Source organism: Leiobunum rupestre, chromosome 2, assembly GCF_980474605.1.
Source record: "Leiobunum rupestre chromosome 2, qqLeiRupe1.1.hap1, whole genome shotgun sequence".
Classification (NCBI taxonomy): Eukaryota; Metazoa; Arthropoda; class Arachnida; order Opiliones; family Sclerosomatidae; genus Leiobunum; species Leiobunum rupestre.
Window position 1 is genome coordinate 32270358 of NC_143385.1, and position 24356 is coordinate 32294713.

The window sequence follows — 24356 nt, forward strand, 5'->3', positions numbered from 1 at the left end:
ATAAATTTCATTTGAATCGGCCGACCCATGGTTGCATGAGTTGTCGATTTGACGTGGAATGACCCTAAAAAGATAAATTATACATTTCTGGTAATAGAAATTTTAATTATGAATCTTATAATAAAAATTGTAATACCTGCTGTAATTGCTAAACCAAAAATGAATATATCGGTACTGGGGCCAAATTTATATTTTGTAGCGTAATTCAGAATTAATTATATTATCACAACTAAACTGCAAGTCACAAGACCTTTCTTACGTAAATATCATTATATTACGTGTCTTTTATAATGTTAACTAAGCAGAAAGGCTTCTAAAAATATTTTTTGTCATTTTAATCCATAAGAATTAATTTGTATATTGGATTACGCAGTATGCCTTTGCACAGTCATTGTATATTAATTTAAATGATTAACTATCTTGAAAGTTATATAGCTAAATTCTGCATAACTTAAATATTAAAATCATTAAATAATTATTCTTTGAACAGTCTCTGATGACGATAGTCCTGGTCAAGCTGCTGTTTCATTAACCCCTGGTCACCATACATATGTTCATTATGTTGATGGAAGTGGAGATGCAACTAGTCTTTACTCAGCTGCTAATGGTCAAATGTGTGTAATTATTATTATTATTCATTTATTAATTCATGAATATTTAAGAGGCTTAGTTTAGGTCACATATGCTTAGAAACAGGCCAGAAAAAAAGGCCACCGTTAAATCTAGTGATTATAAGAAATCTAGATTAATATTCACATTGAAGTATTAGCGTGTGAGGTGTATGATTGCAGATCACTTCATTTGAGTATAGGTTTCAAATTACCTTTCTCTGTCTCTTCAATGTATCATCAGCAAAAGTTGCAAGCCCTTAAAAACCCTTGACTTCCAACTAACTACAAAGATTAGAATGTTTTCCTGTTTGGTTTCTTTTATAGACAACACCTATACTTATGAATTAATTCATGTACTACTGGTAAATTTTCAGCTCTGGATATTCGGTATATAACGTTACGGACTCTTCAACTATGTACACCCCTGGCACAGCGACTTACTACAGTACCGGAAGTGGAACTGCTGTTAGCTATTCCCAGGTGAAGTATCTTTGCAATCCTAAATAATAGGGTAATGTGTATGTCAAACCACATTCTAGTAATATTGATATTTTTTTTTATAAATTATCTATTATGGTATAAGCATTTAGTTTTATATGATAGAATCGGTGTCAACCCTTATAAAAAAATGGTAGGATTATAAAGCGGTAGAAGGTTTTGATGCTGTTAAAGAATTTAGCCCTTAAAGTCATGCTATGAACTAGGATTTTCACAAGAGAGTAGTGAAGTAATGCTTTCAGAGTTTTGCTCTGGCGTAATTTAAGCTTTCATCGCTATTAGATTAACAGCTTTCATTCTTTGCCATTGTTGACTGGTTTAATATGAATTTAAAATAATCCATTATTTCTACAAAAACATATTAATGACTTTGAAATCATCAGTAAATTTTTAGGCAATGATATTCGTACCTGTTTTTTTCTTTCATACTCATCTGCTGAATTTTTAGTGCATTTTAATCTTTGTTGTCATTGTGATATTTAGTAATTATAAGGTGCTAAACTACCTATATAATGATCAAACTGTCATTTAACCATGCAATGCCTGATTTTATTGATTAGACCCATTTGTTTTCAATTTCAATTAAAACTAACGCAATAGGTCAACACAAATGCTAGTCAGGGTGTTACCATCCAAGGTCAGTTATTATCTCATCAAGGTGGTGGCACTTACTTGGTCCAGGGGAGCCCGTTAGATGGGGATGGTGGTAGCCACGCTTTGGCACACACCACACGATCCTCCCCTGCCACAGTAAGTAATCTCTAACATGTCCTTATTGAATGTATTTTGCACAAGGGTTCATTTATTTCCCCTAGAATGTAGGCCAAATTTTGCACAGCACTAAATCAGGATTCCTACAAAACAATTTAGCTCTAGAGACTTTCGACCTTTTTAAATTCATGCTAACATCTTAATAATCCCGTTTCTGTCTGGCTTTGGCTAATCCTTTCACAACTCTTCTTTTTGTCCTTCTTTCCTTTTCCTTTAAAACAACTGATCCATCTGATGGAGGAAAATGGAGCTTACAAGGTGCAAGGCTCACTAATTGATAGTGAAAATCATCACTCACTAACCTCTGCTTCTTCTAATGCCCGCATTTCACCTGTTTCTGTAAGTAGCTCCCCATAACACTAACAAATGGTTTCCAATTTGGCCTACCTTGACAAAGCTTGAGTAAAATGGCATATTTTTTTGAAAATACCATTGCTGCTCTGAACAAACTATACTTTTGATTCTTGTTCGAGTTCTAAAAATACAGGTGGCAAATAGTATGACTTTTCAAAACTGAACAATATCACATATAGTGGAATATATATATTTATTAATTAAAAATAATCGTAAAATTGATGTCAGAGAGATTGACTAACATTAAAAACATTGCATTCCAACTTGTACTTCTTTGACTATTATTAAAGTATAATATTACTATAAAATAAATAGTTTTTAGCATTTTACATGCATTATTTCTTTAGTATCAACTATACACTTTTTGTCATATTTTCAATTATTTTCCACTTTTTGCCATTGACCTGGACTTTTATGAAACAAGTGGCCTTTGTTTACACTGATGTTACATATTATTGATTAAATGCCATAGAGCATAATGAAATAACTCTTAATTATATGGTTAATGTAACCAAAAAAATTAATAGAGAGAAGCATCCATCAACGCCATAAAAATGAAACATATGCCTTTGTAGGCTTGAATTTCCCACCAAATACACTGCATCACGGCTCAAAATTTACTGTGCGTATTACTTTAATTTCGTAACTGTGTAAAATGTTAAAATTACACAGAATAGAAATATGTACTAATTAAAACATTTCCTTATCGGAGGAAGCCAAATGAGGTAATAATATTAGCCATATAGGAAAATGAATACTTTTCTCATATGAGGTATATAATTCAATAAAAAAGGCTCCCCCCCCCCCCTCCCAAAGACTGGTTTTCACTTGGTAAAATTAATTTTTAAGTCATGTTCACTGATTTTTGCTCTTGTGAAAGTCAGCTTTAATGCTCAACGGTATTTCGTTTTATCAAGAAAATTATAATTTACAGTAAAAACTTTGGTTTATCTTGTGCAAAATAATTAAAATTGCGATAAACAAAATATTTTTTAGGCTTGTACTTCTTACTTAATGAGAATCATACTAGCAAATTTGTTATATAGCTATAACAATATATGCAAAATCTAATGCTAGGATAAATTTAATAGACATATGTTACTAATTTGTTAAGAAAAATACTTATAGTTTTCCATTAGTGTTTGAAATTTAATTTTAATTGAAATAAGGGAAGGGAAGTATTGTTTCTATGACAAATGAATTAAAATTAATTATTTAGGTATGATATTGAGGCCTGTGTTAAGCTACAATGCTTGACACAGGCGACTTGAAGTAATTATTCAACCCAGTTTTTTCACCATTGGAGAACTTTATTAAGATTACACACTCATGTAACTTTACTATAGCTCAAAACTTGAAGTTCCGTTTAACTTTACTAACTGAAGTATTGGTAACTTTGTCATAACATTCCTTAGTGTTCGTACAGGGTCAAAATAAAATCGGGGTTGGGGTTCGTCGGCGTTGCCAGGTCCCAAAACAGAAGTTATAGTACAGGCCTGATACTGAGTCACTTTTCTCACTTAAAATCACTTTTTTTAAATCTGTCACTAAGTCACTTTTTCCAAAATAAGTTACTATTTAACACTTTTTTCGAATTTTTAGATTTCCTTAGCATTGAACGTTAGAAAACTGTCTTAGAACAATTTTTTAACAAGTAATGAAACATAATCAAACTCGATCTGTTCGCTTTTAATTTTTAATTAGCAAATAAGCGGTTGAAAAAAGCTCTTAGTGATAAAAACTTTGTAGAAGTGGAATTAGCCTAAGTAATATAACTTCCTATGGTTATATAGTTACTATTGTGGTTGTGTAACTATTAAAAAAACGCAATAAAACAGTATTTTTTTACCACTTTTGGTAGATTTTCAGTTACTTTTCGGTCACTTTTTTAAAAATTTTGTTCACTAAACTCACTAAATTCTCAGTAGCCCCGCCAGGATTTTTTCGCGAGTAGGCACTGCGTGATTAAGAGGCCCCCATAAAAAACTCCTTTGTAATTTTGGTTGTTCTTTAACTAGCCAAATTGTATATAATTATTTAAAATTTTTATTATTATTAAATCAATAAAATTTTTATTATTATTAAATTAATAGAAATTTTATCATTATTAAATTAATAAAAATTTTATCATAATTAAATTAATAAAAGTTTTATTATTATTAAATTAATAAATTTTTTATTATTAAGTATATTATTTACAAATAAATATTACCAACTTTACTTTTAATCGAAGAATTCCACCCTACGATTACCTCTTTACCCAAATTCATCAACTACTTATTTAGGCTTGTCTCCCCCATTGTTAAGGGGGAAGACTACAGTGGCCATTGTCTAGTTTCACGCTATTTCAAGCTGAACTGTTTTATTGTTGTGTTTTAACTTATTAAATTAATATTGATTGGTAAAACAGCCTCTTGTTTAGTGCTTAAAATAATTTTGACAATTTTAAATTTCAAAGTAATCTAATTATTACGTTTTAATTCGGACCCCCGGAGCTAAACACGTTGGGCAAACGCCCAAACTACCCTTTAGTAGTTGACCTCTTGAGCAATAATTTTTCTCACTAAACTTGCTTTTAAATCATGACATTTTTTTTAAATATCTAATATTGCAATAAAATTTCCCCTATTCCCAATATTGTCGGCGGATGTGTAAGTGTTCCCCTGAAGTGCTAAATCTTGTTGGGCACATAAAATAATCACTTCCACGTGTGTAGATAGGACCTCTCTGTTTCTAATAACATCTAGTCTATGGTGGTCGTTAACCTTACAAACTATTGATCCACGGGATTTGGATTCCATGTAGTCTGGCTAGTTGGTGAGAAAATTTGTTGGAAGTGAAGTGTTCTTCGAATTGTGTCCCCATGTTTTTCCAATCCGAAAATCCTTTTAGAAATGCAGTGTTTCTACTGCCTAAAAAATGACGGCAACAAAAACAATACACTGCATACTTTGCAACTGAATATTCAATCATTTGATATTTGTCATACCAAGAAGAATTGAAACTTCGATTTTTACCGCCAATTAATCTTTTAGGAAAAGGATTTAGTTTAGGCTGAACTGGAAGGCAATCTTTATCTAGACTAATATCCAAGTTATTCAACGCATGTAAGCCCATTTATTTTGAATTGGACACGTTGTTTGATGTATTTTGTGCATGGTTAGAGTTGGGGTTTGCAATTACTTCTGCAATTTCTCCTTCATGAGTCAGTTCCATTTCCATATCAGTACTGACGTTTGGAAGAACTTCAGCAGTATTACTAAAACAGTGACTGTTATCAGTCTCCAAGGATTCTAAACCCTTTCCCAATTCTTTGACTAGGTTTTTCTCAGAACTATAGTTATGACTGGGAGAGAATCGAAATTGAGAACTACCTGTTTGTTCAGGAGCAGAAAACGAAATGAAGAAACGCGCGTTATCTGGGACAAGTCCGACCACCGAAGGTCTAGGTCCTTTTTCTACGATCAGTGGTCTTTGATATCACGTGATTTCGCAAAAGGGACAAGGAGTAAAAAAGAAAAAACCCTAATCCCCAGGACGCTCTCTATTCAAAGTAGTGACTGATACGATGCTTTACGCTTCAACTTCAGCTCCGCTGGTATTTCCCTTCGTTTAAGCGTTGCAACGGTTTAAGTCGTATTAAAGAAATCCAGTTTCTCACTTTATGCCCCCTTTTGTAGAATTCCTAGAAACTAAGCTTATGTTTATTGTGTTGGTTGGAGCTAAGTTATCACTGAGGCGAACAGGTGGCTTTTTTTGCTGCTTTCCTTGCACAACGGACTTCCCCGTCCCGGGCCAGTCTTTTGTCATATACTCTATATCAATGTTAACAGAGTACACTACCAAAAGCAGAAACCACAGAGTTCGCTGCCTTTGTTTGTGTACTCAAGTAATATTGATTTCGAGTATAGGTGGTTCAAAAGGGAACGTTTTGTTAGGGCCATTTAGGACTCTTGGAAATTGGAATTGAATGAGAGTTCTTTTTTTAGGGGGACCAATTTTTAAAAATAAATAAAATTAAAAAATCACATTTGGAGGCCCCAGAGGCAATAGGCCTAAAATTTTTGAACATAGGCACGTGCCTACTGCTGGCAGGGGCACTGTAAATTCTACTGTGTAAGTGAGTATCAGACCTGATAGTTAGGGTGGTCCAAAATATTTTAAGTTAATATATTGTTTTTCCTCAAGGCGGGTCTTGTTACTTACATAAATTGGATAAGCCCTGCAAAATTTCAGATAATTTGGATTATATTTATTGGTCGCAACTATATTTAACTTTATGAATGCGTTTGAAAAAAAAGCAAATATACGAAAAATCATGTTTATTGTTTATATAACGAAAGTTACTTCACAAATTGGAACAAACACAATGATCATCGTCAACAACGTTTTATTTATTATATTTTTGAAACAAGGCGCCTTTGGAAGGGTTAGGGTACGCCTTCCTATGGAGCTCCACCAGGCGCAGAAGGTACTGCTTTTGGGTCTCATCTTTTGTCAAACTTTGATTATATTGCTGAATCAGAGCGATTCCCCTCTCGGCGCAGTCGTTTACCACCTTCATTTGTGCACCTTTCTCCTGGAACAGCTTGTAGGTTGCATCTCCTGGCCACTGACTAGGTTCACTGAGCAAGAAACTCTCTGCGGACATGTTCTTGCCGTTGTCCAAGAGAAAATCAAAGATGTTGGCTGTTTTCTCTGTGACATAGGAATCTAGGGTGTTTGCAGGAACAAACAACTTCCCGTCCAGTCGTTTGAGTCCGTTGGATTTGGACGGCAGGAGCAAATTTTTCTGCATTCTCGATTTCGTTTCGACGTTGAGATCTTTGTTGAACAGTGCTAGTCCGACAAGTTCTTCCGCAAAGTACCAGAGATGTCGTTTGAAAGCTTTGAGTGCCACATCGGCCACTGGTCGGTCCGGGAACTCTGTTAGTGTAATGAGGAAGTCTCGGTCATTCCGCGGAGCCTCTGCAGCAAGAGGAGCTTTATGCCAATATTTGGCATACATGAGTGCCACAAACTGGCAGATCCTTTGCAGGCCTTTCCGTTCACGAGACGTATGTATAATTTGATCCCTAAAGAGGTAGATTTTTAGGGAATAACCATCTGGCATGGTGGAGAGCTCCAGGTGCTCTAAAGCCGATTTGTTCATTGGGAACCCCTCCGAGAAAAACAAGGCTTAAATATTGCAGTTCAGTGTAGTCATCTCTCAGAAACCCTCCATTTTCGAGAGCAGTTGAGTAAAAACTAATAATTTCATCACGCAGATCACTAAGGACACCGGTGAATAGATCGTTTGAGGCAGCTACAAACTTTGTTTGATCGAGTGATATCCATTGAGTCCTGAAGCGTTTGAAGAGAGGAATATCTGACCCAGAAGATCCGCCGAGGGTTTCTTTGAAGACGTCAGCTAAAACAACTTCGTACACGTGATGGCGACAAGCCACAAACAGTAAAGGACGATCGAAGGACCTTTCAATAATCGCACATGCCCCCCTTGTTAGTCCAGTGTTTGAGGCCATTGTATCGAAAACTAGTCCAAGCAGCTGATTCTTCAGGCCCCATTCTTCAAGCGTTTTGATGCACACGTCAGCTTGAGCCTGACCAGTCCCGCAAGGGATTATAGGGACTCCAAGGAGCTTCTCAAGTCCCCCACTGGATATTACGATGGCTATGCGATCAACTTTCTCTTTCACATTGACCATGTCTGGCAGAAGTTTTCCGTCCCAGTGCAGAAGGAAGGGTGCATTCATGGAAAACGTGGCCATATCTTGTTGCAACTGCCGCACGGAAGGATCTCTGTGATCGCCGGATAGTGCTACGTGAGAAAGAAGTACGGTGTAAATCGTGTCCGAGAGCTTGGGCCGTTGCCGTGATGACAAACATAGCTTTTCTGTCGCTGATGTTGACTCGGTCAATTGTCATCGCCACTTCCTGTGTGACTAGCTTCTTGGTCTGTTTTATATTGGGTGTAGCAGTAGAAGACATCGGTACTGACGGCTGGTATTCATCTTCATCTTCTGACGTCGACAAAGGGGAATTTGAGGAATCGACAGCAGACGTTGACGCAATTTTAAATCGTTGTTGGTTTTCTACATCTGATTTGTTCTTTCTGATATCTTCTGCCATAGATCGTTTCCTCTTTCTTGCCTCTTTTTCAGCTCTAATCTTGTCCTTGCTGCCAAAGCTAGCGCTGGATAAATCCTCTGTCTGCATAGCAAGAAAACGTTTGTCATCTTCAGATGTCATCGTCTCCATAGTGTTCGCGGCAGCAATGTCAAAGAGCTCCGTTAGTTCCTCTTTGAACATGTCCTCCTTCATACGACAGCTGTCATTCTGAACTGTCCTGCCCTTCTTCAGTTGCACATACCTTTCAAAAAGTTTCTTCAGCTTCCGCTCAGCATTGTCAAGACGCTGTGTTGGGATCCGCGCCTTGTTCCAAAACTTGACGGACAACTTCAGGCTTTCGCTGATGGGTAGTTTCTCCTCCATGTGGTGGAACATAAACTTAAACAAGGCATCCCCTTTTGATGGTAGCCATGAGCTACATAAATCACTATCGGGCTTCCCAATGAGCCAAACACTGGCGGAACTACGACTTGTTGTTTTTGCCATTTCAAAAACGCTTCCACACTAACACCACCACATAAAGAAGATCTTATAGTTATCTGAACGACTGAAACGTACTAGTAAAATTCGAATATTATACACTTATGGTTTTACTTTTACTTTTAAATAGTCGGCTATTGAAGCGACTATACTCTCGTCATTTTTGTAATTAGAAAACGCTTAAAAATAAATTCAAAAGTGTTCAAATACGTGGCATTCGTCTATGGAATTGTCTGCCAAACATTGTTAAACAAATTAGTTCCCTGTCAATGTTTAAAATGGAAATTAAGCGTTATTTGGAATCTTTGAACGTTTGGTTTTTAGTTTTTATTTTTGTCTTTAGTTTTATTTTGTAATTTAATTTAATTGTGACAGACTCCATTGTGAACCAGAGCTTCATTGATCTGAATTGGAATATCAATTAAAAGCTTTTTATTATTATAAAAAACCCCGACCTGACCCGGTTTTTCAGGGTTTTTTCTCTCCCCAACCCCGACTCAAATGTCACCCTGTACGATCACTATCTTGGTCTACTAGGAGTAATATAACAGACTGGAAATGGCTTTCTAAAGTTAACAGAATGAAACTTTCTAAAATTTCTTTAATTATTGCACAAAAATCGGAAATATAGTAAAATTATCACAAAAATCGTACTATATAGTACGCGATTGAAATTAAAGTACAGAGAAAGTTGTAAGGTAATATTGTTGAAATGTACTATAATTATAGTACCGTTGGGAATGCTGGGGTTGGGCTATCCCCGGAAAAATAAAGTCTGGGTCGGGGTTGGGAAACAATTTGTATGCAGGGGAAAATACATGGGGGGGCATCCCCACCAACCTTTTTCCAGAGTTGGAAAACTAGACTGGGAGGGACAGAAGAAGGAGAATAGCTGTAATTTTAATTGACCAGATGAACAAAGGAACTCGCTCCAAAATCATTCCTTTAAGCACATTTACAAAGAAAGGTACATACAAGAAGAACACCGCTTGACGAGGGGTCTCGAACCCGAAAGCTCCGGGAATATGTATAAAAATTTTAAATTTTAAAGATTTTAATAATAAAAACACCATGAAGTATCAGTCGTGATTTTAATACTCATTATAATTGAAAATTCAACCATGGAAACAAAACATTTTAACTTATATGATTATATGATTCAAGTGATTTGTTTCAAATATATATTTTTGCTGTTGAGCTTAGCTTCACAATGATGCCCTGATTACCATGTACAAAATATGAAATTGCCACACTGAAGGATTAGGATCTTTTTTTTCAAGATTTGTTTTCAACCACAGCCAACCCTAAGTGGTAATAATTTCTGGTAAACAATTGGGTTTAATTATATGAAGGTTTTAAGAATGAAATTAATTAAAACCCATACCCATTAATGGCTTAGCTGCAATCTCGATAGAAACAATTATTCATGAAATGAATTTGCCCAAATGAGAAATTTGTTTAACACGACGAGTATGTGTAAAAAGTATACTGGGTAATTAGTCTAGAAAAATTTATTCTACCCTTTTTACTTAAATTTGGTTATTTCAAAATAGAACCTAATGAGTGTCTAATGAAGTTTTTTTTTTGGAAATAACTGTGCAAAAACCGTTGGAACCAACTTCTGTTTATTGGAATTACTTTTGTACTGATTTGTGCATTACTAACAAAACTGCGTTAACTGAATAACCTTCCAGTACTAGGCTTAACAATTTTGGAATCGCTTCAAAAGTATAACACCTAGAACTTTCAGGATGAAATTCGTAAAGTGCCAGCTGACATCTTGTCCTCTTATTCTAATGATCAGTGCGTGATCCAGACTTTACACGGTTCCCATGATGGGGCGCAGTTGCAAGCTCTGGCAGCCGCTGGTGCACAGCAGCAACAACAACAGCAACAGTCGCAGCAACCAACTACAACTTCCACTTCTACTACCACCCACCATTCGCAACAACAGAATGTCCGAGATATGGACATAATTCATGTAGGTTAAGTAACATAAAGCCCCTAACTTAAAATTTTGAGTCTCTTAATTTGGCTTTAATGTCAATTCTTAATTCCATCTTTGATGCCTTCATTTCTATATTTTAGATGTTTGATTAATTAGTACTCACTATTGATTAAATTTCCCCTTTTAACAGAATACCATAAATAGCATAAGTTGTATGACACTGAAGATTAGCACAGATCACAAATGTATTCCGATCGTCATTTAGCGTTACTAATTTGAGTTATTAGTACTTGGCTAATTTAGCATAAATAAAATAATTATAATGCTTTGGTTAATGTTTGTATGAGAACCCAAGATAGTGGTGTCATACTTTAAACTTATGCTTATTTCATTTGTATTTTTTACTAATTCATTACCATACCATATCAATATGATTTACGTAATTAATAATAATGATTAAACAATTATAAGCATTAACTATGAAATGGTTGGTGGTTGTGGTGCTATGTAGTTCATACAACTGACAGTAACCAAAGGTTTAAGCAAATGTCTTCTGTAGTTTTTCAAATTGTTATTTCCTGATTAATATAATATGCATATTAGCTTAAATATAGCATTATTCACACCATTTGACTGAGAGTCAATTACTAATTAAAATGATCATTTAAAACAAATGGTAATTTAGTTCAAGAGAATTGCTATCATTAATTAAGAAAGTAAACTACTAAAAGTATATTTTTTTCCTTATTTCATGTATTTTTTCAGTAACAATGCTGGTAAATTAAGTTCGTTCGTAAAGTGCAAATTAAGAGACTCCACACCTTATTTTCTTAGAATTAGCCAGGTTTTTCTCTATTTCCCTATTCATATATATGGATATATATATATATATATATATATATATATGTGTAAGCAAAATTTTTTGTCTGGATCTCGAGAGCTGATCATTTGATTTTTGTTTTTTCATTGCTTTGTTGGACCTCCCCTTCGATTTCCCTTCGAGCGCATGTGTTCTCATTTTACAAAATTGAATATTTCCACAATTTGTTGACTGCCCCACAGTGTGTGAGTGTTATAAGCCATGCTTTTTATTTAATATATTATATTCAAAGACTTTTTAAGTTTTTCAATTCATTATTGCAATTTATTTTGCAATAGCATGGTTTCACGACTAGCACATTTTGCATGACATCACTTTTGATATTGAAAACGACGTATTATTTAGAATTTCTTATTGTTTATTTTTTATTTTCAACTACGATGCTGTAAATAAGTTTCAAACTTCAAATTTACTCTCCCCTTTAGTTCTTAGTGGTTTTTTCAATTTCAGCATGAATAAATAAAGCCTACAAAATATTTTACCGGGTGCTTTAAAGCCACCATTTAAAGCATCACAATGATTTCAGTAACGATAAATATTATAGATGGAGAGTTGGAACTTCATAAAAGGCGTGTAACACAACCTTCACAGATTTAAACAATGCTTGTTGCTTTATTTTTGGCTAAAAAATCGGGCATTTTGACGGTTTGGAGAATGCTTGATGGAAGGCTTTGAAGTATCTGCATACACTTTATAAATACTAGATTAAGTTTTTTTGCTTACTACACATCTTTAAAGGACTCTTTGTTTTTGCTCGGCCACATTTTTGTCTCTTTCCTCCTTTCCTCGACCTTTTCACAATCCTGAACTGTCACGAGTAGGTCCAGTGGTTAATAGATAACTACGAAACGGCTGAAGGCGTAAGCCTTCCTAGAAGTACTCTCTACAACCATTATTTGCGGCATTGCAAAGAGCACAAGCTGGAACCCGTGAATGCTGCGTCATTTGGTAAACTTATCAGATCAGTTTTTCTTGGCCTTCGAACTAGACGATTGGGAACTAGGTATGTCATGGTTTTTAATTAATGTTTAGCAGTAATTGCGGCACTAAGAATTTTTTAAACAATGTCTAAAAATTTGGGCGCCTATAACTGTTACAACCTACTTGAAGTTTAATTTTAATTTTGGAGTCTTATAAATTTACTGTACATGTAAAGTTTTTTTCAGTATTTTTGTTTTTTTCCTTAATTAAAAATAATTTTTTAGTACCTACTTAAGAATGTGTACTCTTAGCGCTGCTTCCTTTTAACAATCACCAACCTTCCAGTTTTAATTAATATTTTATACATGTAGGGGGAACTCAAAATATCATTATTATGGTATTCGAGTTAAACCAACATCACCTCTAAATCAAATTACCTCTGAGGAATCAAGCTCTAGTCTAAGACAGTCAGGAAGCCAAAGCAAAAAGTAAGTTAAATGAAAGTGCACATTAAAAAATAAATTTTAATGTATTTTAATTAACTTACTATTTAGATGGATTGGTGTAGTTTACTATTAACCTTAAAAATTTATTTAGTTTAAATGATAGTAAGGTTTTAACGACTATTTCTAATTACATGAGGAATAATCAAAGGCTGTATTAGCGATAGTTACTACTATTATTATTTTGTTTTTTCAGAGGAATAGTTATGTTATAGCAGCAAACTAAAGTTAGATTAGGCTTAAACTTTTAATATACTTTTCCAAAATTAGAATTTATATTCTGTAATTTGCATAAATTACAGGTACAAGTCAAGTTCCTTAAGTAAAGCTGATTTGAATGATAGTAATAGTGACACAGGAAATTCGACAAGCGGGGCGCCGAGCTCAGACTCTCCCCATCCAGTCCCAGCACAAATCCAGCCAACTCCTCAGCAACAGCAACATCAACAATATCTCGGTGATGCCACTTCTGCCATGCCTGCCTTAGTGGAATTGGAATATGATGCCTCTCTTCTTCCTGAAGGCTTTACTGAAGATGATTTAGATGCCTTCCGAACACTCTACAGAGACTTCTGCGAGGTATTATTGCTATTGTAAAAAAAGTGTCTATATAGATCAGTGCTATAGGGACATCCAGTGAACGTAACAATTTGAAATTAAAAGTACTAATGATTGAAAAGCATAACATAGCTCGAGACTTAAAAATTGTCATAAGTAAGATATGGAAAGGATTTTAATCCATCACAAAAACATACAATATATTCACATGATCACTCCCACACAATAGCATAGTACCAGCTTCGTTTCCTTTAATAATATTTTAGGTGATAATTTTTGGGTTCTTTGTGATATTTAGCAATGATGTACCTAAGATCTCTGAAGGTTTTATCCAGTATTGATAGGTTTTTTGGAGCCCCCTGCTTATACCTTTCTTTACTATTTTTTACTATTTTACTTGGGGAAGGCACATTGCGTAGTCACCTAAATGCTCAGCAATTAGATTACAATTCAGAGCAATCAGACCCTTTCTTTCCTATTTAAAAGTGTAACAACAATCACAAATACACTGAATAATGTACTAAGTAGTGTAGTTAGTGTAAAATTAGGTTCCGAATAATTTGGAAAAAGTGTTAGAAGTGTAACCATCTGGTTCTTGTGTAAGCGAATAATTTTTGCCAATTGATATTTTCCAAATTAAAACAATAGTAAAAAAAAGGTTTTAACTTCCTGATTCCCTTTTCCATAACAGTGATGTACTCTTATTTACTTCTTACATTTAATGTTTCATTCAACTCTTTGCTAGCGCTAATTATTTAAGCTTATGTATTTTTTGAAATTTGATCTCATTCTTATGAAATTTATTTACCCACATGTAGTCATTCTTAGAAGCAGTAGTTAGCCTACAATTTTCCATAGTGGAACAACTCTGGCAAGTTTTTTGGAGATCTCCAGGAGGCCATGGTCATAGTCAAAAGTTAGTAATCAATGGATATTTTTTCTTTATCTCTTACCACAATCATTGATAAATAGAATTGGTGACTTAATTAATACTCTTGAAAGCTATTCAGTGTATTCGATAATCAAACTTTTAAAGAGACCCATTCATTTGTTGAAAATGATTGTTAAAGCTTAATACAGATTGTTTCTGATGTGTGTATCTATAGTTTAAATTAATTATTCACGTTAAGAGCCGAAGATTACCATTAAAACTTATGCAAATGGTCAATAGGGCCCACTTCAGTTGAGTGGATGAACTACTGAAGAAGAAATTCATTGCATCGCACTTATATTTTATTTGGTGCTGCCACTTCCTTACTGTTTTAGAGCTTTATGAAATGTTAATTATGGAGCACTTGCTACCACCTAAGGACAACAAACATTAAAATTGAATTTTTATTGCACAAAGAATAGTGATTTCACTGCAAATTTAGTGATAAATTAAAGCACAAATTTATTTAAACCAATCATTGTAGTCATAAATAATGGCCAGAATTTGTCTTAATGTAGCAATACTTTGGTCAACCTCCCAATAATATAGTAGGTCTTATATCTGTCAGTCAAGAACTCTTGGTCATCAATGGTGGAACCATGGGCGTCTAAAGGCAAAGGGAGTGTTTAACCAAAAGTGACATAAGTGTGTCAACTCTACCTTTGCGCCCTTTTAAATATTTACTGAGAGCTAGTCTCACAATAGACTACCTAGCCTACTAGTTGTAATAGTACAAGCAACTATATATTTAGGCTATGGTCTGGCAAGATTTATCCCTTCAATTTAAAAGGCCTCACTCGGCAACACTGAAGTGGATAAAATTTTAAATTTTGATGATGTATTTTTAACCCCCTCTTCTACTCCCTCTTTTTACTTCGCGACAAGCTCTCATAAAACATTATACCATACTGATATACTTTTGTGTCGTATGTCGCTTTTGGTTTGACTTATCATTAACTTAAGTCGTGGTTAAGACATAGCAGTTAGCTAAAATTCAAATTTTTGTAATGGCCTTTTTACTTACTTTTTATCAGTAAAACTATTTTATATTAAATCTCTCTTGGTCTAGTCTTTAACAGTTAAATCTTGGAAATAAGTCCATAATGTATTTTCTTTAAATAACTGTTATTCTTTATTTTTGTAGTGAACAAGAAAAAGTTCTTAGCAAGTCAAAACTCTACACACTTTGTAAATATGAACCTGTTCTAAGGTTTGTTAGGAAAGCAGATTACCAATTCTATCAAAACTTGGTAGATGTTTTAATTCCAGATGTATTGAGGCCCATTCCTAGTAAGTATATTGAAAAATAACAGTTTTTGACTACTGATATACTAATTTAAATCTGATTTATTAGGCTCTCTTACTCAAGCTATTCGTAATTTTGCTAAAAGTTTAGAAGGTTGGCTAACCTCTGCCATGAGCGGGTGCCCTGATGAGATTCTTAAAGTAAAAGTAAGTATCGTTATGTATAGTTTTCGCAACTATTGTGAAAAATCCGAATTTTAAAGCTTTATCACTAAAATCTAAGTGTTGGGGCAGATATGGTACCAAAACTGATATAAAACCCAAAATTGTGTCAACTCTACCTTTGCACCCTTTTAAATATTTACTGAGAGCTAGTCTCACAATATACTACAAGATGGAACAGTACTAGCTAGCAACTTTATATTTAGTATATGGTCTGGCGCGATTTACTTGCCCTTAGACATATGTTCTAAATTTCCTCACTTAATGAGTGGCACTGACGTGCAGAAAATTTCCAATTTTTATGATGGATTTTTAACCTCCTCTCCCATTCCCTCTTTTTTCTTCGCGACAAGCTCTTTATTACACATTATACCGTATTGACACACTTTTGGTTCTTTTGTCCCTTTGGCTGCACTGATATTTTTACACTATATTTAACTTCCATTTGAATTCAACCCATATTTACATATACTGATACCAATGACAAAACACTGTGTAAAATACCTATCAATAGCAAGAAATGGAATTAAGCTTAAAGACACAATACTCACGAGGAGTGTACCTGAGGTGTAAATAACCGATTTTTATGAAACTCGGGGGGGTATGTAGACCTTGGGGTAACATGATTTTTCACCAAGGGAAAAGTTACGCTGGGCTTCCGTTTTGATATGGCAACCGAAAATGTTTTTGACAACTTAAAATGAAAAAATCTACATTTAAAAAAGCATGGGTTTTTCTCGGTTTAAGTTTACCCAAACTTGATGAATTTCACCCAAAATTGTTCAAATTTTGCATTTTAGTTGAAATTTTAATTTTTTATTTTTCTTTTTTGAGTTTTCAAACATTTTCACAGGGTACCCCCTGTGAAACCGAGAAAATCCAATGCTTTTTTAAATGTAAATTTTTTCATTTTAAGTTGTCAAAAACATTTTCGGTTGCCATAGCAAAACGGAAGCCCAGCGTAACTTTTCCCTTCGTGAATATTCATGTTACCCCAAGGTCTACATAGTTTGATCAAAATCGGTGATTTACACCTCGGGTACACTCCTGGTCAGTGTAAATTAGTACAATCATAAGTAACATAACAAATAGCTAATATCATCACTGAACTTACAAGGAGACATCCCGAAGTGTAACCCACCGATTTTGTTCGAACTCGGGGGATTGGTAGACCTTCATGTATCATGAAAAATCCTAAAGGGAATTTATTCAATGGGCAACCGTTTTGCCATGGCAACGAAAAATGTTTTTGACAACACAAAATATTAAATTTTCCCATTGAAAATAACATGGGATTTTGACCTCAAATTGATCAAAAGTTGATCAATTTTGATGTTTTTTTCATCAATTTTAATCTAGGGGTCCTAGGAATCGGTCAGAATCCCATGTTATTTTCAATGGGAAAATTTCCATTTGTTGTTGTCAAAAACATTTTTCGTTGCCATGGCAAAACGGTTGCCCATTGAATAAATTTCCTTTAGGATTTTTCAAGTTACATGAAGGTCTATTAATCCCCCGAGTTAGAATCAAATCAGTGGGTTACACTTCGGGATGTCTCTTTGTTAGTTATTGCACAATTAAGGTTTAGCCCAACACAGACCCCCCCCCCCTAGTGTCTAAATATTCCCCAGGCGAATATACTTCTACCCAGGACGATAATATACTACTCGGTTATGTTGCCTGTCCAAGTCGGAGTTGGTCGAAAAATTGCATTTAAAAATATTTCTGCATATTATGTTAGTTCTATTAGTTTAAAAAGAAATAAATTTCTATTAGGCTTAATAACATAAACTTGTTTAGATGATTACTCACGTAAAGTTAGTCTTATTGTGGAAGTGAAATTTTTTTAATATTTTTAGTTAAATAAAAAGTTTGTTGATAAAAAACGCGAAAAAGTAGATAAGTCCATAATTAAAAGGGATAATATAGCTAAATCCTAAACAAATTTGAAGAAATTTAAAAACTTACTAATAACTCGTACCGATAGGTCTTCGAGCAACGCGAAACTCGGATCAAATATATCATCCTTCTCACAGTCCATAGGTGGTTTCTTCTAACTTAACTAAAAAGTTTGGGGTGAAGTGTAGTACAGCGGCCTCATCGAATTTGATATTAATTTTAGTTGCGCCTGATAGACCTAGTCACGTAGATGTCGAGGGTATTTTTTATTTTGGCCGCAAATGATTATTTAATTGTTTAACTTAATTTTTTTAAATTTAAAAATTTCTCATTTTCATTGAATTTTATATTAATTTTGGTTGCGCCTGATAGACATTGTCACGTAGATGTCGAGGGTAATTTTTATTTTGGCCGCAAATGATTATTTAATTGTTTAACTTAATTTTTTTAATTTTAAAAATTTCACATTTTCATTGAATTTTATATTAATTTTGGTTGCGCCTGATAGACCTTGTCACGTAGATGCCGAGGGTAATTTTTATTTTGGCCGCAAATGATTATTTAATTGTTTAACTTAATTTTTTAATTTTAAAAATTTCTCATTTTCATTGAATTTTATATTAATTTTGGTTGCGCCTGATAGACCTTGTCACGTAGACGCCGAGAGTAATTTTTATTTTGGCCGCAAATGATTATTTAATTTTTTAATGTAATTTTAAATTTCTAATTTTTGGGTATTTGCACGTGTTTTGTTGTACTTATTTCCGTCGTGTGTTCGCCGGCAACACAGTTTCGGTGTCCTAATGAATTTCACGTGATATTCCCTTTTTGTATAAAATCAATTACAGTTTTTGTTCATTTTCTCGGTGTTTTCTATTATTGGGCCACTTTGTTTCTGATTGAGATTAAAAGTATATACTTGATGCGTAAGGCTTGGTACTGTCCTCTAGGTCGCGTTATAGATGGCCCATCGCTTTTTTTAGTATGGGGTTGGGGAGGCGCTGCGCGCCCCCAGCGCTTGAGCGAAGCGAGTGCGCGGCGCCGTCAGGCGCCAATACGGGGAGTTTAGTAACGTCTTTTACGTTTTTTGGAAGTAATTATCTTCGTCGGGTTGTCGCCTACACCACGGCTTGTTACTGTTTGTTTAGGTTTCCACTCTACTAACTTTTTAACATTAAGTTAATTAATTTAATTATTATTTTCGACCCAAAAACCAAAGTTTCGTAATCAACGCGTCAAGTGCTACATTCTCCGCCACCCAAAAATACAAAAACACGGTAATTTCCTACAATTAGTACATTTTTAACATTAAGTTAATTAATTTAATTATCATTTGCGGCCCAAAAAATTGTTTCGTAATCTACGCGTCACGCGTCAAGTGCTACATTCTCCGCCACCCAAAAATACAAAACCACGGTAATTCCCTAAAATTAGTACATTTTTAACATTAAGTTAATTAATTTAATTATCATTTGCGGCCCAAAAAAAATTAGTTTCGTAATCTACGCGTCAAGTGCTACATTCTCCGCCACCCACAAATACAAAAACACGGTAATTCCCTAAAATTAGTACATTTTTAACATTAAGTTAATTAATTTAATTATCATTTGCGGCCCAAAAAAAATTAGTTTCGTAATCTACGCGTCAAGTGCTACATTCTCCGCCACCCACAAATACAAAAAAAAGGTAATTCCCTAAAATTAGTACATTTTTAACATTAAGTTAATTAATTTAATTATCATTTGCGGCCCCAAAAAAAATAGTTTCGTAATCTACGCGTCAAGTGCTACATTCTCCACCAAAAAAAAACACGAAATTACATGAGGCCGCTGTAGTGCAATTTTGCCAAAGTTTGTTGCATGTAGATATGATTTATATTTGACATAATTTATTTCGTCTTTATACTGATTACTCCTACTTATTGATGTGTGGATGATATGTAAAGACAAAATGCACGGTATTTCACTGTGTAAATTTGGGAAGCTAATATCCACCATCTTGATGCTTCAGTAGCTTTTTGATTGATTTGTAGCTAGATTTACTATAGAGCCACTATTGAAAATCTTAAACAATATATTTTAAAAAAAAGTGATATTGACCATGTAGTCTACGTTAAAAAAACCTAAGTTGGCATTATCTGGTTTCATTCATGGTTTTTTTGGTGTGCGTTTCAAGTTACATTTGCCAAGCTATAATGGCTTTGAGAAAGTATTTTTAATTTATTTTTGTAGAAAATTAACATTACATTACTTTTTGTAGGTTAGTTCTGTCAGTGCCTTTGCTCAAACATTGAGACGATACACTTCATTAAATCATTTGGCACAAGCTGCTCGTGCAGTTCTTCAAAACTCTTTGCAAATAAACCAAATGTTGGCTGATCTCAACAGAGTGGACTTTCACAATGTTCAAGAGCAAGCTTCATGGGTGTGCCAATGTGAAGATGGCATGGTGCAACGGCTTGAGCAAGACTTTAAGTTAACTTTGCAGCAGCAGAACTCACTTGAACAATGGGCTGCGTGGCTAGATGGTGTAGTAACTTTGGTTCTTATGCCACATCAAGGAAAACCTGATTTTCCAAAAGCTGCTAGGCAGTTCCTTCTTAAATGGTCTTTTTATAGGTAAGTGTTTTCTTGTTTCTTTTCACATTTAAATCGTGATTTTTGTAAAAAAAACATTGATATAAACCACCTAATATGCATCAATGTATTTATGAAATGTAAAAACGTAGGTTCTCAAGCATTGTCAAACTAAATTTAATTTGGTTTTTAATTATATTTAAGATTAATTGACTTTTTTATCAGTGCCCAGTTTTTTTTAACAACCCTTAAAATTAAATTAAATCAATAAAAATTGATTTGAATCAAATAAATCGACTTATGTTTAAAAAAATTGCAACCCTGATTACTTATTCAATGTTTAATTAAGATATGTTGGTTTCAGTTCTATGGTCATTCGAGATCTAACATTGAGAAGTGCTGCTAGTTTTGGTTCTTTCCATTTAATCCGTCTTTTGTATGATGAATACATGTTTTATTTGATTGAACACAAGGTGGCTAAAGCAACTGGAGAAACGCCTATTGCTGTGATGGGAGAGGTAAATGTTTTTTTTAATATAATTGGTTCAATAAAGTTTCGTAATTTTGTGGTACAAGAATGTATTTATTTATACTTAGGGAGAATGACTATGTTGAGACGATCTTAAGAATCGCCCCCAATCCTACTCGGGCTTGAAGAGTAAGCTCCTTCCCCTTAAAAACAATCAATGAAGTCCAGTATCTCTAATTCCCTAAAACAGATGTCTACCAACACAATTGAAGCACACGCCAGTGAAGTCCCCCCCCCCCTCTTGTGCCAGGGAAAATTGTACCATGATGCCCGCTAATCATTTAAGCATAGTCATTCTCTCGTTTAAATAAATACATTTTTGGTGATATGAATGTTTATACAACTTGTAAATATTATATCGAAAAATTAAAATATTAAATAAAATTGTTTTTAGTTTATTGGTTTAGGTAGTCGTTTGTTTGGTGCAAAAGATATGAATTTAAGTGATGGAAGCCAGAGGCTAGCAATGGCACTTTCTTCTCCTGGACACAGTGTTGTGATTGAAAATGGTGATTCTTCTTCAGCTGGCGGGTCATTGATGGCAGGTCAATCTACTTCGTTTAGTGGAACCAATGGACTAATTGAGAATTCTAGCTCAGGCTTGAGCTCATTACAACAGGGTCTTATAGGACAACCACCAGTTTGTATTGGAAATAACGGTGGATCAGAAATGTCAGCAACAGTTTCTGTGACAGCAACTTCGGTAGAAACTAATTTACAACCAGTTTTGAAAAAAATGAAAGCTGTGTGATGATTATCAGAATCGTTTTATATTTTTAGAACTAAATGTGAAATCTAACTACCAAAATGTATTCAGACCTCACTGTTGACCAAAATTTTGCTAATATAAACACTTTGAAAGTTAACATTTCCCATATTTAGTTTAAGTTTTAACATTATTTTATGGTTTAGTTTTTTATCAAATGTTGTCTTACCCCTGTAATGTTAGTCCATTTTAAAGATCTATATTATATATTAGTTAAAGAAAAATTGAGGGTTGTCATAGTGTTGATGCACATACTTAAATGTAAAAACAAATGGTAAACATGTACAGTGCATATCCCACCACAAAATTTTAACCTCTTTATTGAAAGGTTAAAACATCATTTAAATTTAAAGAATCATATAAAATGTGGCTTCCATATCATTGTCTTCATTTTAAGACAACAAACGTATATAAAAAATTTACAAGTTTTCATGCCTATTTAGTGTATTGGCAGCTGTATTTTGTTAATCATTTTAGTCCAACCTGCCATTAAGTTCATTTTAAGCTCAATTTAGTATAATTTGGTGCTAAATTCTAATTTTGTGTTAAATTTTAACGCTCCATCACCAGTGCCATACACTGGTATAATATGTATTTATGGTCTAGTTCATAACTTTATTCCACAATGCACAATACGTGAATGTGCCATTCACCTAATTCATAGGGTTCTGTTTGTTTCGTTATCACCAAATCATTCCAAAATCAACTAAGTCAGTCAGTTTATATTAAACAATTTAAATTATGTAAATTTCAAAGAGTAAGTATATTTACTGCATATGAAATTGTAGTAAGCTTTAAAGTAAGCGTATAGAGAAATATTGTAAACTATATATAGATTTTTAAAATCGTAACTTATTTTGTATCGCCAAAGAGGTCTCATGGTTATCGTTGCTATATTCAAAGGAAAATAATGCCAGGTAGACAATATATGTTAAAACTCGTAATGTTCGCCTTGCTTAATTTACCGAAGTGTGTAATATCGCAGTTCATTTTAATGGCATAAAACACTCACTATCACAAAGTATTTTTAACGGGTAAGTTATTAAAATTGCATTTATTTCTCACAAATGAGATGCACAAATTTAATGTGCTAATTAAGTTAACATTACACACGCCTGTGCCATGTAGTTTTGAACTGTGATATTTCATTCCGTATTAATATCCCCTTAATTAGATTGTACTTATCGTTTTAAAACTAGCTGTAAGTTGAAGTTCAATTTGTGCTGAAAGCTGTCATGTGATTATTTGTACAATGAATCAATATATTTATATCATTGATAAATACATGTGAAATTTCTCTAGATCATTCTATATCCCTCACCTTTTGTGCCCCATGACGAATTTCCTTGTTGTAGGCTGCTTTAAATTGTATTGTATTGAATGTTATGCTCGTTGGTGGCATTCTGGAATTGATTTGCTTTTTCCTTATCTCAGCTGTAATTGCCAAGTTTTGTTTATTTCTTTTGAAAAATCATTCTTTTAGCATGTCCTTTTTTGTAGTCTGAAAAGCTTCACTAAACTGATTATATATTGCTGTTTCAATATATCAATAGAAAAATTGTACTAAAAAAGTTATGTTCTTGATTCCATAAGGTATTCCTATGTTTAAGGTGACTGATTATGTTCGGAAAAACATTTCAATTTTAACAGCCACACAAGGAAACCTCCCAATTAAGTAATTTTATTTTATGAATTTTGTCAAAAAAATGGGGAGAATATTTACTAACAATCAAAACTCCTTACAAAATAATGCCATTAAAGGTTTCTTCAAAATTGAAAACCGCCTTTCAAAAAACTTTTACAACTTTTCAGAAAATTGATGAAAAAAATATTCATCTTTTAAAGGATGTATACAAGTTTTAAAAAACTGGTATTTTTGCAAAAATCTGAGAAAAATTGCTGAGTTTTGCTCAAAATGAAAATCCATCCAATATTTGGTATTTCACACCTTAACAAGAGAAATATGCTTTAGGTAGGTATTTCAAAGACAGTGTAGTAATTGAGCAAGTTAATTTTAGTTAAAAATTGCGTATTATTGGCAGTCTTTTAATATCAGTTATTAATGACCACACGATTGCTGTGATGTGTGTAATCTAATTATATGGTTTTTCCTTTTTAATGTTTAAAAATAAAAGGAAATCAGTCTATTGTATTCTTGTCTGAACTTATTTATTTATCATATACTGCTATTACATTAATATTATTATTATTATTATTATTGAGTAGGGTGGCAAGCCAAGCACTTCAACCTAAGGTCCATTGTGCATCCCCAAACTGGGTGACTTAATTGAGTCCTATTGCCGACACAAAGCTTAAAATCTGCCTGGCTGTGATGTTAGAGACGTCTTACGTCTCCAACCGGTGCATACCCAAATGCTCAAACCTCTGGGCTGCATAGTAATCGCAGCTACATGTGAGGCAGTTTCCTCCTCGGCTAGACAAGCTCTACAGACCATTGTCTGAGTTGACAATCTGACATAAACTTGGAGATCAAGCCGCGTACAAGTCCCTGGGAGATGGGGAGAGCAGGTTCCG

The 24356-nt window shown here is 33.9% G+C and overlaps 1 protein-coding gene across 5 annotated transcripts in view; it reads left to right on the plus strand.

The window, feature by feature from the left end:
• Positions 1 to 23904, plus strand: part of LOC149957347 (DNA-binding protein RFX2-like) — a 32126-nt gene extending 8222 nt beyond the window's left edge. For 2 of the 5 annotated variants that reach the window (XM_090165528.1, XM_090165529.1), the window contains exons 4-15: positions 491 to 614; positions 986 to 1091; positions 10594 to 10824; positions 12493 to 12674; positions 12964 to 13080; positions 13398 to 13674; positions 14472 to 14569; positions 15729 to 15874; positions 15939 to 16036; positions 20210 to 20568; positions 20891 to 21044; positions 21450 to 23904. In XM_090165528.1, coding sequence (XP_090021654.1) covers positions 491 to 614; positions 986 to 1091; positions 10594 to 10824; positions 12493 to 12674; positions 12964 to 13080; positions 13398 to 13674; positions 14472 to 14569; positions 15729 to 15874; positions 15939 to 16036; positions 20210 to 20568; positions 20891 to 21044; positions 21450 to 21806 — 2249 coding nt within the window. In that variant the 3' untranslated portion in view covers positions 21807 to 23904. Of the gene's footprint in view, positions 1 to 490; positions 615 to 985; positions 1092 to 1709; positions 1860 to 1891; positions 2220 to 10593; positions 10825 to 12492; positions 12675 to 12963; positions 13081 to 13397; positions 13675 to 14471; positions 14570 to 15728; positions 15875 to 15938; positions 16037 to 20209; positions 20569 to 20890; positions 21045 to 21449 lie in introns of those variants that run through there. The other 3 variants (XM_090165530.1, XM_090165531.1, XM_090165532.1) reach the window with 3 other exon arrangements.
• The last annotated feature ends 452 nt before the right edge of the window (positions 23905 to 24356 follow it).